This window comes from Centroberyx affinis, unplaced genomic scaffold, assembly GCF_046629955.1.
Source record: "Centroberyx affinis isolate AG114_WGS23_722 - 3 ecotype Tasmania unplaced genomic scaffold, CSIRO-AGI_Caff_v1 ptg003460l_1, whole genome shotgun sequence".
NCBI classification, from domain to species: domain Eukaryota; kingdom Metazoa; phylum Chordata; class Actinopteri; order Beryciformes; family Berycidae; genus Centroberyx; species Centroberyx affinis.
The window spans coordinates 394,578-408,200 of record NW_027281424.1 but is presented as its reverse complement, the minus strand read 5'-3'; the positions used below and the strand labels follow the sequence as shown (position 1 = coordinate 408,200).

Sequence of the window (13,623 nt, the reverse complement as noted above, 5' to 3'; positions counted from 1 at the left end):
TTATGGTAATATAATATGGTTATTATTATGGGTTATGATACAAAACCTAGAGCTAACAGTTAAAACGAGCAGTTTCTGAGAATTAGTCAAATGAGTCACTAGTATTTGACATTCACACACACTTGTAAAAGCAAATTGGATGCAATCTCAAAACATTTTCTTCAATATTTTATAGTGGCATTATATATCTCATGCAGTTACTTGTGTATGTGATTCAATACTGAGCAGAAATGTGAAATGTGACAGTACAAAAACTCATGAGGCAACATTGCCCTCTAGTGGCAGACTTGCACAACTGTAATGCAGTCTGACTCCCAAAGTTTATGGTTCATTCATGTTGTGGATAAAAATGTACAAATCTTAAACCAATGAATCAAAATGACCAAATGGGTTAAACAGATTAAGTTTATTTCTGCTGTTCAGAACTGTGTTTATTGTCATCTCTGCCTGACTTTACAATATGTAAAGAAAGATTGGGGGAGAAGAAAGAAAAAAAAAACTATCAACATTATTCAGAGTAATAAACATTGGCGTATGCACAACTCATCATTCCCCTGACACCCCACCCCCCCACCCCCACTGGAAAAAAAAAAGTAGAAAACAACCCTTTCCAAATACTAAAATACTGTATCAAATGGGGGCAATTTTAATTTCAAAAGAGGAAACATACAGTGACTACCTGCTACTTAATCATAAGAAGATGAGAAGTAAGGAAACAAAAGAAAAAATATAAAGACAGTTGTAATTACATAGAGGGGAAATACAATGGAAATAATAACACCACACCTGCCTTTTTTTTTTAGCAGGCAGCAGTAGAGTAAGCTATGCAGAGACATCAAGGCCCAGCAAATACTACAATGTGAGGGACGTCCATTCACAACCTTAAACCAAACCACCACTCCAGTTTGAGTTGTAGTATTTCCTAGCAGCTGTTAATAGGAAGAGCTGACACTCAAACAGAGGAGATAACATTTCCAAAATACTTGGCCATTAGCTAAAAAAACTGGAGGTTTGCTGTATAGAAAACTTTCTAAAATGATTACATCTCCTTGTCATGATTTCACGTGATAAGAAGAAACAAACGACCATTTGTCTTTCAGTACGCACAAACTGGTCGTTCGTTTCTCCCCCGAATCTACTGACAAGGTTTGGGGATTATGATATATAAAAATAGAAAGGGGGGAAAAAAGGTTATTGATTGTGTGTTAACTACTACCTTAATACCAATAATTCAAGATCCTTGTGCTGTAGGCTATACAGATTTAAAGGCCTTGATTCTATGCAAATATGCACCCATTGCATCATGGCGTACACGTGATATGCCATAAATGACATCTAGCACCAGTCATAAGAAAAAACATTTGTGAGAAAGAGTGCTTTATACAAGTCAGAGGCTAACATATCCACATAGCTACAGTGAAATGATGAGTATACAAGTTTAACTGTAGGGATGAATTTCTGTTGGAAAATTCTGATCAACGAAATAACAAAACAAAAAAAGTTGACATGACCTTCACCGGTTATGAACAAAGTAATTAAATACAAACTTTAGGCTAACACAAAACACAAAGTTTAAGTAAAGGGGGGATAAAACAACATGAAGTCCATCTTGCTACAGAGTGACATGCTATAGTGTTCAATATTGGCAGTCAAACGACCTCAAGGGATAGGCTAGTATTGATATACATGGCTAGAGAGCTCTTGTACATTTGTGGGTCAAATTTGTGATTAACTCTTTAAGTGTCAATAATTAAAGACTTGATGTCTCCAGGAAAACAAAACAACAAGAGAGGGGTGTTGGTTTCCAGTCTGTCTCAACAGAGAAAAGAATAAATATTGTTGTCAATTTGTCACACTATTCTCACAAGTATCATCCCATTTCTCCTGTACAGAGTTGTTTTCCTGTTGTTTTTCTTTTCAAGTGACCCTGAGAGTTAATTGTTGCATTATGTCTTGTCTGAGATGAGATTTATTTCGGCGTGTTGAAAAGTGGGACAGGGGAGATATTCCCCGTCGCACCACGTTTCAAGCACAGATTTTTACTTGGATTTACAATTATTACGCAAACAAGCAAGAAAACCCAAGAGGCAGATCATCGGGAATTTTAAGTTAAAAACGGTCAGGTGTGGATGTGCTTTGCCTCGTCCGCCAGGCGTCTTTCGCAAAGCTTATCTACACCGAGATACTGTGTCAGGCCCAAGCACTCCCTAACTGCCATGCAAATATTAGTGTTCCTTTGGTTATGTAAAAAAATCTACATGCATCTCATCCTTTACAAAAATAAAAGTATAGAAAATTACCGTTAAAAATGATCTGAAATTGCTTTCTCCAATGTAAAAAAAAAAAAACGTTGCTTCTGATTAGTAATATATTCATATGTATTAATATTTCATTTATTACCTCCATCTAAATTGTATATTAAAACTATAATCAAATATATTCTTTTTTTAAATTTCTCACACATTGTATTAATTTCTTGAAAAGGACTGTTAGTACTGTATAACAAAGTGTAATGTGTGAGAGGATCTTCTCACATGAAGCCCCCAGATCCCTGAATTAAAGGGACACCACAAATATCAGGAAAACCTTAAATAGAAAAACCCTTCGAGAAGTGATTTTAAAATTTCCTTCAAGATTTCATTTAGTTCTCCTGATAAATCTGCATAGCGTGTCATGTATATGTGCAATGTGTACATAACATGTATACGGCTTTTTAAATTCTCTTTTAATGAAATGGTACAACCTAACATGGATGTAGTCTCCTATTCCGGGTCCTCGAGTGCGAGCCACGTAACAGGAAAAGCTAAGTGCTTTGAAAATGCACAGGCTCTGCCAAAAAATAAAAATGAAAACAAAAATCAGGTAGACCATTTAACAGTGGAGGCATACTGCTGTCTAAGACAATATAATACTTGGCCAACCAATCACTTGTTGGCAGATAAGTTTACCCTTGAATGCCCCGTGTATAAATTCACAAATCACATTTCTTCATTTTGTTAGTTTAACTGCACATCAGGGATAAAAAAAAAAAAACTCCCTCTAAGTGACATCTACCTATCACTTTAACACACTGGATTGAAGTCAAAAAAATGCCAAACTGCAAATACATACCCACTTACTGTTAAATCACCAAATTTCATTGAAAAAAAAATGCATAAACTTTTATCTTCTCTCTCTTAAATGAGAAAGAAATGAAATCATACGTATCGTCCAAGTACACGTACACATATGGTCAAAATGTGTAGCCAATGTTGAATCAAGCATCTGCAACCTCAGCGTCATCCAGTCTTTATCTTCCGTCCAATTATGGCAAAGTCAGGAGCCGATGCCAGCCCCTTCGTTTACACTTTTTTCCATCGAGGAAAGTGCAGCAGAGTGAAAGTTTGCACCTTATTCTTAACACGGACGATCAAACAGTATTCTGAAGGTCTGGCATCTCATGCCAGGAAAACTGGCCATTTCTCCAAAATGCACAGTCCATCGAGTCTTCAATACCAAAGCCATCAGGAGCAGGGGTACCGTATCCACCCTAAAGCTATTTTGGTGTAACATAATTGCAATATTAACTCCCAGTGGGTAGGAGTTGTTAGTTGTGATTTGTCTTTTCACTCTAAAACATTTTGTCACACATCTCTCAAAAACATCTGTTAAGATTAAAAGAAAAAAAAGGCTAGCAGCCAAAAACTTGCAAGTGTTAAAAAAAGGGAGAAAAACTTGTGCATAGTAGCCTGAATCCCCTCCCTGTCCTCTGCATGTCTTGGCACATGACATGGGTGAGGTCTGGTTTTGTCTTTAAAATCCAAGAGAAACGGAATCTTTGAAAATAGATCTTCAGCCAGTAGGGAGGAGGAACGCACCAGTTATGTACTTTGTTTTTGTGAGGTTATCTTGATTGGGGATCAGTTCCTGCAAGACAAGATGATAAAAGGTAATTCATGGTGTCATCGTTGGCTATAAGAATCAGCTGTTGCTTGAGCAAACTTTTTACATTTTCATACTGACATCCTTGATCTATTCCCTGTGTGGGGCTGTGCATGCGTTGTGTGTGTTTTTTGTGATGAAAGAACCTGAGAATACTGAATGTACCTGGCTAACTTTGCATGGTTCGCTGAGAAATTAGCTAGGCACCCAGCTGTGGGCAGAACTCTGTGTGGTGGCCGGGCCAGTGTAGCCTTGGCCTCCAGGCAGTATGGGGTCAAAGTTGAAATCAATGCCATCTGCATCCATGAGGTCACTGTTGATGATGTAGTCCACGTCACAATCCAAGTTTTCGGTGAACATCTCTATATCCAAGTCCGTGGGCAGCCGGTCCTGACTGGGCAGGAAGCAGGAAGGAGCTCCAAACTGACCCATTCCCTGCAGACTCACGCTGGGATTGGCCGAGGCGATGCCCCCGCCGTGATGAGGACCCACAACTGGCACCTGGGCATGCTGGGCTTTGAGGGTGGAGAGCTGTGGTGGGTCCTGGGTCATGCCTGAGAGGATCATCCCTAGCCCCATCTGAGAGTGATGCTGATGTTGCTGCTGCTGCTGCTGCTGGTGCGGCTGCTGCTGCTGCTGGTGGTGCAGGTGGTGCTGCTGCGGCTGCATCTGGGCCTGTAGCGCCATGGGGGCCACCGTGTTCGGCTCAAGCCCCTTACCCAACAGCAGCTGATTGGGTTTGGGCCTTGCACCCACCATAGGCGCACCCAAGCCCATCAACCCCACCCCTCCGGGACTTGGCATGAGAGGGTCCACCTGGGTCATCATGACATCACTGGGAGGAGGGGAGTCGGAGGTGAGCAGCGCCTCCAGGCTGGAGGGCACATGGGCGCCGTAGTGGCCGCTCCCACGAGAGCCGGGGCTGGGCATGGGGTTGAAGAGGGAGTTGCCAAAGTTTGACGGCTTGGTGTTGCTGGGTCCGCACTGCGAGACGGAGGACTGAGTCCCGGTCTGAGTCGGGGCCTGAGGGAGGCTGGATGGCTGCAGCTGACGGAAGGAGGGGAAGCCGGAGCCTCGGGGCAGCAGGGTGGAGGCGGAGGGCAGCGGAGTGGGGGGCGCCGGCGGGGCCGTGCTGGGACTGGCCCCTCCCTGCTGCCCGGTCATCAGTGTCAGGCCGTCGATCAGGTCCAGCTCCTCCATGAGGGTCTCAGTGAGGGTGGGGGGCAGGTTGCTGGTAGAGTAGCTGCCCAGCAGTCCTTCCTCGGGCAGGTCGTCCTCCTCCTCCTGGCCAGGAGCGATGGGAGACAGGCGGCCACTCAGGGTGCTGGCATTAGAGCTTGTGCGTGGGCGGAAGCTGGTCCACATGTCAGGGTCGTCCAGGCTGCCGCGGGACGAGGGACTGCTGCTGTTGACCCCCCATTTAGGAAACTGCTGGGACGAGTTTGGGCTGTCCGCACCACCGGACCCCGTGCCGCCGTCACCCTGCAGCGCCCCGCCGCCGCCGCCGAGCCCCGCTGCTCCGGCCTGCTTCTTGGTCTGCTTGGCCCTCATCCGGCTCTTCAACAGTTTGCTGCTGTTATCCATGGAGGCAGCCCGGCGGCGGGGGGCTTTCCCGGTCTTTCCCCCCTCCGGGTTCAGCATCCACCAGGAGCTCTTGCCTGTCGACTCGTTATGTACCCTCAAGAATTTGTTGTGGAGTGATAAGTTGTGGCGGATTGAATTCTGAAAAGAGAGAGAGAGGAAAAAAGGCTTGTTAAAATATAATCTATGTAGACTAAGAGCGGGCTGCCTGCCACATGAACATTGTTTTATTGACAGATTAATCACAGCTACTCGTTCTTGGCGAATATAATTCAAGAATGTCACACTTTATTTCAATTATCCAATCAAAACAGAAGTATGAGATGGCTATAATTAATCAATTCAGTGCTGCTGTGATGTATAGTGTAAAAGCCATTGTGAATGCTTGAAATTATGACATATTATGGTTTTGTCATTCCTCCAGATTATGCATAAGGGCGAGATTCACTTTCTTTACTTCTATCCCATCATCTCTGACAGGATGGGGTCAAGACAGCCAGATGCGATGTATCTGGAGTGTCTTGGCTGTTGTATGGTGACAACACCATTCCTATCCCTTTACCTTCCATCCTGCGGAGCTGTTGCTGTCCCCCTTGTCTTTGAAGTAAGGCACTGTTTTCACCATCCAGTCATAGATCTGTGCCAAGGTGAGGCGCTTCTCAGGCGAGTTTTCAATTGCCTGACTAATCAGATCAGCGTAGGACTGGTTCCCCCACGCATTACGCCTTGATGATCCCTTTCGGGGCGTCGCGCCGCCCACACCGGCCACGACCCCGCCCTCGGACGCTGCGGCTTTCTCGGGCTCGGATATGATTTGCTGCGGCTCCTGCTTGTCCTCGTCGGCGGGCGGGGTTCCCGCAGCGGACTCCGGGCCGTCTGCCCCCTCCGGTTTGACAGCTGAGATGTCGGGTCTCGGGAGCGGCCATGTGCACGACCGAGGTCTGCTCTGCGGCTCAAAATCTGGGTCAATCGGGGGTACCGATGATTCCTCCATGGTGATTTTACCCCGAGACTCTACTTCTAAAGCACAAAGCGGTGTCACTTAACACATTCACCGGTAAGGGGAATAAATATTGGATTGGATCGTGACGGATTCAGTACCACGGTTGTGGGTCCAATAAACTTCCTGACACAAAAACAATATGTTTCATCCACTACGGGGGTAAATAGTAGGCCTAGAAAAGAGACGCAATAATCTGGATACACCAATAGCTTCGGTTAATCCTGAGATTGGAGATTAGGGAACCCAAATAATCTCCTTAATAGTAACTATCATAAACCTTCCGATTTACATAGAATAAAGGAGGGCTGGGAGGAGAATTCCTTTGTTTGAATAAAAAAAAACACAAAGGGGCAGAGTGGGAATGAACACCAAAACATCTGGATCTGCAAATTACATCCACACCATTAGGCTACAAATTTTGGTTCACCTGATAAATTATTGAACGTATCTGCATATAAGATAGTGCCACACCCTTTATCACTAAACCTAAATATATGTATATTAATGGGTAAAAATGATGTAAAAAAAAATATTTTTCAGATCAAATGAGAAAAAAAAATGCTTCTTAACAAGTAGCCAACAATTTTACAAGTAAATCAAATAGTTAAAAAAAAATAATTCGTACCATACTTGTCGAATATTAGCTCACCCCCTTTCGTGATTTAAAAACATACTATTTATTGTACAGTTATGAAGCCAACAAACGGGGATTAGCTAGCTACCGCAGTGGGTCAGTGTTACAAAAGAGCTTCTTAGGAGAGCCTCCGTCTCCACTTGTAAACAACGTGCTGTCTAGATCCTCCACATGCTAAAAAAACTACTCTAATATTCCTCAAACGAGCTCAAATCAGTCACAAACCAATCCGAGTAAACCAACCTCAAGCAGATTTCACGTGTAAAAACGTACAACGACTGATTATCTCAGCAACGACTTTGTTCGCTAACGTTAGCCAACTGCCGAAAAGTATAAAAACAGTAATGATACGCTGGCCGCCGTGCCTCTGGCCTGTGCGCATGAGCCACTTTAACTAAATAACCAAAGTAATGTCAGGCAACCGAGCCGAGGAAATGGCGACGAGGGCGATTTTAGCTAGCTGTTTGGTAGTCTTTAGGTTCACAAAAGTGAGAGAGGACACCGATCTATGAGAAAAGTCCGTGGTTTTCTGATTCAGGTTTGCACGCTCCGCCACATTGCGGGCAGGCGCATGTCACCATCTGCCATGTTTCTCGACACTCCGCCGCGGCACACGATGCTCGAAGCGGGTACAAATCCTCTTGACCGGGCCCGGAGTTGAACCGATCTTCGCCCCGTGGCTTCGGTAAACAATCCACAAGACGAATTCCTCAGTGTTACGTGAAGTTCAGATGTGTCGGGGCTCTGTCGGCTCCACTCGCCGCACTTTGAAAACAGCACGATAGCCACCTAGCTGGTTAAGCTCCAGCTATTTCAGAGTTTAAAATCCTTGAAAAAGTCCGTAAAAAGGCTCCGATAACTTCCTTTAAGTATCCGTTTTTAATTACTAGTAGGTTTTGTACAACTTCTTGCCATTGTGGGTGTCCAAATATCCATTCATCCTATATCTTTTTGTTTTGTTTTGTTTTGTTTTGTTTTGACTCGAGGCGAAGACTCCCTTCTGACGTCTGTTTACCACTGTCAGACAACGCGTTCTGCGCCTGCGCGCTGTGGATTTCTGGGAAATGGAGTCAGTCATGTGACAGCACAGGCGTAAACAACCAAGGAGACAGCGAGTACTTGCGTTGTGGTACGTTATGTAACAGTTTTCCGAAGGTGTACTCACTCCCAGGTAGATTAAGCGCATTTACTAATGATGGACGGTTACACAATGGAACTGACCAGGAGTAAATAACAAATCCTGTATATAAATAGTCATTTATTGTTGATTTTTGTTTTTTGTACATGTATTATTACTGCAAGCCTACTACTACTAGGTCTACTACTACTAAGATTTTTTTTATAGTAGTCCTGTCCTGATAGGGGTCAGATAGGTTCATTGACCTAGTTTGTGCAACAAATAACAGTTAGGCTACACATGGTTTGCTCATATATTCTTTCCATCATGTGTTGCTATTGCAATAAATAGGTCTATACTTACGACTGTGTGTAAACATTGTAGCCAAAAGCATACTGGCCCATATATAGACCTAAACTTCACTAATATTTGATATATCTATATGGATCATAGATTGATGACCTAACGATTGATTGGGCTTATTGGCTATATTGATAGCCGACTGCCCAACAAGCAGAGTTAGATGCTAATTATATTTTTCTAGAATTCCATTATACTGTATAAATAGTCGCCTATCTATTCTATTCTATTCTATTCTATTCTATTCTATCTTCTATTCCATTATGTTATGTTATGTTATGTTATGTTATGTTATGTTATAGCCCTATAGCCGCTCCCCGAGCTCGGCTCCACTGAATATGTGTAACATTTTGAAACATCCTACAACGTCTCCTTCCTCTGAACACCCAGCTGCCTCTGCTGAGTTTCCATTGGCTGCGAAGGAGGAAGTGTCTCGTGCAAGTCCAGAGATCAGCAGCAGGCAGCCCGCAGCTGAAACCGAAAATGTCCGAACCTGAGATTGACACTCGCCGATTAACCTCCAAACCCCAGGATCTCACAGACGCATATGACCCCCCGAGCAATTTCCTCGAGATTGACGTTTACGACCCGCAAACCACAGGAGTCGGCCGGACCAGATTCACTACATATGAAGTGCGGATGCGGGTGAGTTGGAGCAGAGCAGGCATCAACCTGCCTGCTGGGCTGAAGTTGTCACATGTGAAGTTCCTGGGCGTTCCGAGGATATGATTCCTACTGTCCGTGTTTCTTATCGCATTAACACCACGATCTTTAGTGTAATTTAATGTTTATATTAACACCAGGTTGGCTATATTCATATCGTTGATATTCTTTCTCGACCCACCCTAAATCTGTTACAAAAGGAGTCTAATGTTTGTATACATTATAAACAACCCTTTTACACCCTAAAAGGAAACATTAGATTAAATACAACATTAGATACACATTAGTCTCTCTATTTAGAGACCAGCAGAGACACCTTAGCCCACTTGACCATCCTGACAACTAGTGTGTGTGTGGAAAGGAAGTGCAACAAGAAATATGATATGGTCTTCCTTATTCCTATTATTGCTGACTTTTCAGACAGCTGTAGGCTAACCACCCCATATACAGTCACCATTCAATAATCAATATTCTATAGCTATGTGCATTGAAGCAGTGTGGCATGTAGTATGGCTTGCAGCAAGTGAGCTTTGGAAAACCTGCGTTTCTGAGGCTGAAGTGCCAGAGCGTGGAAGATCTGAAGTACACAGGGTCGTACAGACGATGCAGTAGTAAAAACAGCTTGTGACAATACTAGCAAGTTCTGTGCCAATGTGTCCCATTAGAAAGTATTAGGCTAAATGTAAATGCGGTCAGTGTAGCATCACCAAAATGAGCAAGGCCCTTAACGTCTCCTTCTCCGTTAGTGTCTGCCCTGAGGCTGCCAGAGGGACGTGGCAGCTGCAGTTCCTACTCTGGCTCAGGATGTGATTGACAGGAAGGAAACCTCACACTCACTTCTCCCTGAAGTATCAAAATTGCATTTCAGCATTTCAGGCTGTCAGTTCCTAAGAAACTTACACTAAAGTTCCTTCTGATGGTATCTACAGTAGCATCAAAAATGGGGCTGAAGGATTTGAAGGGTCAGGCCCTTTGCTTTGCTTTGCTGTGACGAGCTACAGAATCTGATTGGTTCCTTACTAGAGGCCTAGATTGGTTTACACACCGGCTCTCTGGGATGCTCAGATGACATTTTATTGATTTACCCACACACTTTAGGGAGAACCGACCTAGGTGACAGACAATGCAAAAGTTTATTGATCAGTAAAGAGATGGCACTGCAGTGTTGTGTCATCACTGGACCTACAATGATGGTGTTTAATCTTTTTTCCCTTTTTTTTTGCTATAGACAAACCTCCCCATTTTCAAACAGAAAGACTGCTGTGTGCGGCGAAGGTACAGCGATTTCGAGTGGCTGAAGAATGAGCTTGAAAGAGATAGCAAGGTAGGTTGTGTGTAATGTGTAGTACGGCTCAGCAAAACATAAACCTAAACTATGACCTGAGTTGAAACTTGTAAATTTAAAATGTATTGTTTTGTTTTTTTTTGTTTTTTTTACAGATTGTGGTGCCTCCCCTGCCTGGGAAAGCTCTAACCAGGCAGCTTCCCTTTCGTGGGGATGAAGGTATCTTTGACGATTCCTTCATCGAAGAGCGGAGGGTCGGCCTGGAGCAGTTCATCAACAGGTTTGTACATCTCATCTTCGTAATTAGATCTCCTCTTTCATTTACTGGAGACTGGGCTAAACTGCTTTATTGCCCTTCCTTACCCAGGACTTAACTGCAGATTTTTTGTAATTTCAAACGCTCTGAACTTTACCTCTCCGCATTATCACCAGAATCGCAGGCCACCCCCTGGCTCAGAACGAACGCTGCCTTCACATGTTCCTGCAGGACGAGACCATTGACCGGAACTACATTCCAGGAAAAGTACGCCCGTAGGAGGGGAAGGGAAGGCTTGTTTGAATGGTGGGAGTGAAAAATAAAAACCTCTATCAGGTCCTATAGGCCAAACCTCCAGCTCAGAGACACATGAGACTGTAGAAGAGTTAAAAGAGTTAGATCTGTGAAGGACTTGGGATTGATTTGACATCGAAAGGGGTTTTATCTCCCTATTCAATCAAATAGAATTTATTTTTTACACTAACCAAAATAAACATTCAATAAGTATGTACAGCTTCCATGTTGTAGATTTTGTCGTCTTTCTTTTTTTTTTTACTTATAATGACGCATGATGAATAACCTACAGTACATGGAAATGCCTGTGATGATGATTTATTCGCATCTTCAAATCAAAACAAAGATCTTGCGTCATACTGCAAGGTCATGTGATCTACACTTACATTCTATCCAGTATTTGAGTAAGGGATTTATCTAGATTTTCTGTATCCCAAGTTTCTATATTCCTTTTTTTGGTGTAAATAAAATAAGTTTCTCTCTTTCCCCATACTATTGGAACTATTTTGGCTCAAAAATATCCTTGCATGGAAAATTAAATGCCTTAGATCACCTAAAACATTGCAAACATAGTTGTAAAGAATAGTTGTGACATTGATTGTTAAACTCCTTTGTGCTTCCACATATACTTCCTAGAGCTAAATTCGTTTCTAAACAGTATTTGCCAAAACTGGTTGGATTGTATTTCTTCTTCATGTCACATCATAGCTGCGTAAGGCAAAGCAAATAACAATGATCATGTCTGCAGTTTTCTATTTACATGAATTAACAGATAATTGAATCGCGCTATATCGAGCTTTTAGGCACAGAGCTGAGAGTGAAGCAGCTCCTGTGATCATCATTATTCTCAGTACAGTCCTACAGATTGGTGATGAGGTGCAGACAGCTTCTTCTCTCTTTGGCCACTCCTACCCCATCTAACTGCAGGTGACATTCACTTCAGCCTTCCACCACAACTGCATCTCCCAGCTCTGTGTAAACACTCAGTCAATATTATGTATTATTCCCGTGTCACGTGTTTGATGAATGTATCGATCGTTTTCAGGGAAACTCACATGCAGAATGCAGAGCTTGCAGTGGAGGCTCAACAATGGCCATAGATTTAGTAGATCGAAGGAAGCAATTGAAGGTTACAAAAATGAACAGAAACCTATTTCTTGGTCTCATATCTCTCTTAGTTCAGGATTTCTGAAGCTTCATTTAAGAGTTGGAACATTGCAGTTGGATTATCTTCAAATTATGGAAATTGAATGCCTTGCATGCAATGCTGAGAAATTTAATTTCTCATTGACTTGCTATAGCAATCACTAACAAATGTCTAAAGAAGCTGGTGCCAATTTTTCAGTAATGAAAACACGGGCATGAAAGCTGTTAAAATGTCCCAACAGAGGGATTACTTAGCGATTACAAGGATAGGCTTCTGAAAATCCTGAACCTTTCCTTAAAGTGTGCATCAGTGGGATAGGGTCAGCTATGATGCATGCATATCATCGTGTGTCTCACATTCCTGTAACTTAAGGTGAATGATTTCACCCTGTTGTCAGTATCAAAATGTTGTTTGAGAATTTACAGAATCACATTCAGCCAAACTTTTAGGATAAGTCAGGGAGACAAGCAATGGTACTGTTCTTAGAATGTGTCCAGTCAATACTTTAATTAGTAGTAATAGCAGTAGTAGTAGTAGTATAATTGACAGGTTATATAATTAGATTTACAGTAATTAGATGATATTTGTGTATAATATTAATTGGAATGTTAATAAAAACTTTGATCATAAGCTTCAAATTCAAAGCCAAAGACACACACAGGTGTCTCTTCTGGCCTGTTTCTGTGACACATCTACCTGTAATATGCTTTGCTTGTCTCATCTGTGACAAACTTGTTGTATATGCATTTGTTTGTTTTATTTTTTAAAGCAAGTAAATTGCTGCTACTGAGTATTTCCAATCATTTTTATAGCTCCATTGATTTATAATGTAACATACTGGATTAAAACATGATAAATCCATGAAATGGGTTGTTTCCTGTTTGTTTTCTACCGTTTTATTTTACAAACACTGGTGTCCCTAATAATAAGGCAGTTGATACATTTGACCAAGTCCTGTATAAATTACAATGAGAAAACTTTTTTACATGTTTAATGGTCTAGAATGACATGGTTGGTTGTGCAGGGGAATGCTCTCCCTTTCTGTGTGATCTCAGTCAGCATGCCACTTGAAAAGCGGGAGCGCCATCACATAATATCCCAGTGACGTCTGATTTCATCATCTGCCAGAATTCCTGCCCTTTTTGTTGGTGTGTGTTGGATCCATGTCGTTGCAGTTTGTTTCATGGCTTGACGTCGATCACAATTCCTGGAGAGACAACATCATCTAATACTGCTTTACTCATGGACCATTAGGGTATGGTATTTCTTATATCACTTTTGTGTGTGTGTGTGTTTCATTCGTTCAAAAGCCTGTGTATGGTTGTTAAACCACAACCATACACAGAGGCAAACAAGAGGCAC

General features: G+C 42.5%; 2 protein-coding genes across 3 annotated transcripts; one reads left to right on the top strand and one right to left on the bottom strand.

The window, feature by feature from the left end:
* Positions 1–104: 104 nt before the first annotated feature.
* On the bottom strand, positions 105–7,530 carry foxo4 (forkhead box O4). 2 transcript variants are annotated; one of them, XM_071539421.1, is made up of 3 exons: positions 6,065–7,530; positions 4,087–5,643; positions 105–3,906 (listed from the first exon to the last, which is right to left on the bottom strand). In XM_071539421.1, exons 1-2 carry the CDS (start codon positions 6,494–6,496, stop codon positions 4,117–4,119), a joined length of 1,959 nt encoding a protein of 652 aa, XP_071395522.1. In that variant the 5' UTR covers positions 6,497–7,530; the 3' UTR covers positions 105–3,906; positions 4,087–4,116. The 2 variants fall into 2 exon arrangements, with proteins under 2 accessions (XP_071395522.1, XP_071395521.1); XM_071539420.1 differs by having other exon boundaries at positions 105–5,643.
* A 622-nt stretch (positions 7,531–8,152) lies between these two features.
* Positions 8,153–12,883, top strand: LOC139661087 (sorting nexin-12-like). The gene is made up of 5 exons (XM_071539422.1): positions 8,153–8,268; positions 9,007–9,261; positions 10,508–10,603; positions 10,720–10,844; positions 10,997–12,883. The coding sequence occupies exons 2-5, from the start codon at positions 9,100–9,102 to the stop codon at positions 11,097–11,099; spliced, it is 486 nt and encodes a 161-aa protein (XP_071395523.1). The 5' UTR covers positions 8,153–8,268; positions 9,007–9,099; the 3' UTR covers positions 11,100–12,883.
* Positions 12,884–13,623: the final 740 nt, after the last annotated feature.

What these genes read in the sequence shown, in the direction of transcription:
- foxo4 (XM_071539420.1), bottom strand. Translation starts at nt 6,496, where the DNA reads ATGGAGGAATCATCGGTACCCCCGATTGACCCAGATTTTGAGCCGCAG. An exon ending in ACAGCTCCGCAGGATGGAAG is followed by an intron (nt 5,644 to 6,064) that starts GTAAAGGGATAG and finishes CTCTCTTTTCAG; the next exon opens with AATTCAATCCGCCACAACTT.
- LOC139661087 (XM_071539422.1), top strand. Translation starts at nt 9,100, where the DNA reads ATGTCCGAACCTGAGATTGACACTCGCCGATTAACCTCCAAACCCCAG. An exon ending in CATATGAAGTGCGGATGCGG is followed by an intron (nt 9,262 to 10,507) that starts GTGAGTTGGAGC and finishes TTTTTGCTATAG; the next exon opens with ACAAACCTCCCCATTTTCAA. An exon ending in AGCTTGAAAGAGATAGCAAG is followed by an intron (nt 10,604 to 10,719) that starts GTAGGTTGTGTG and finishes TTTTTTTTACAG; the next exon opens with ATTGTGGTGCCTCCCCTGCC.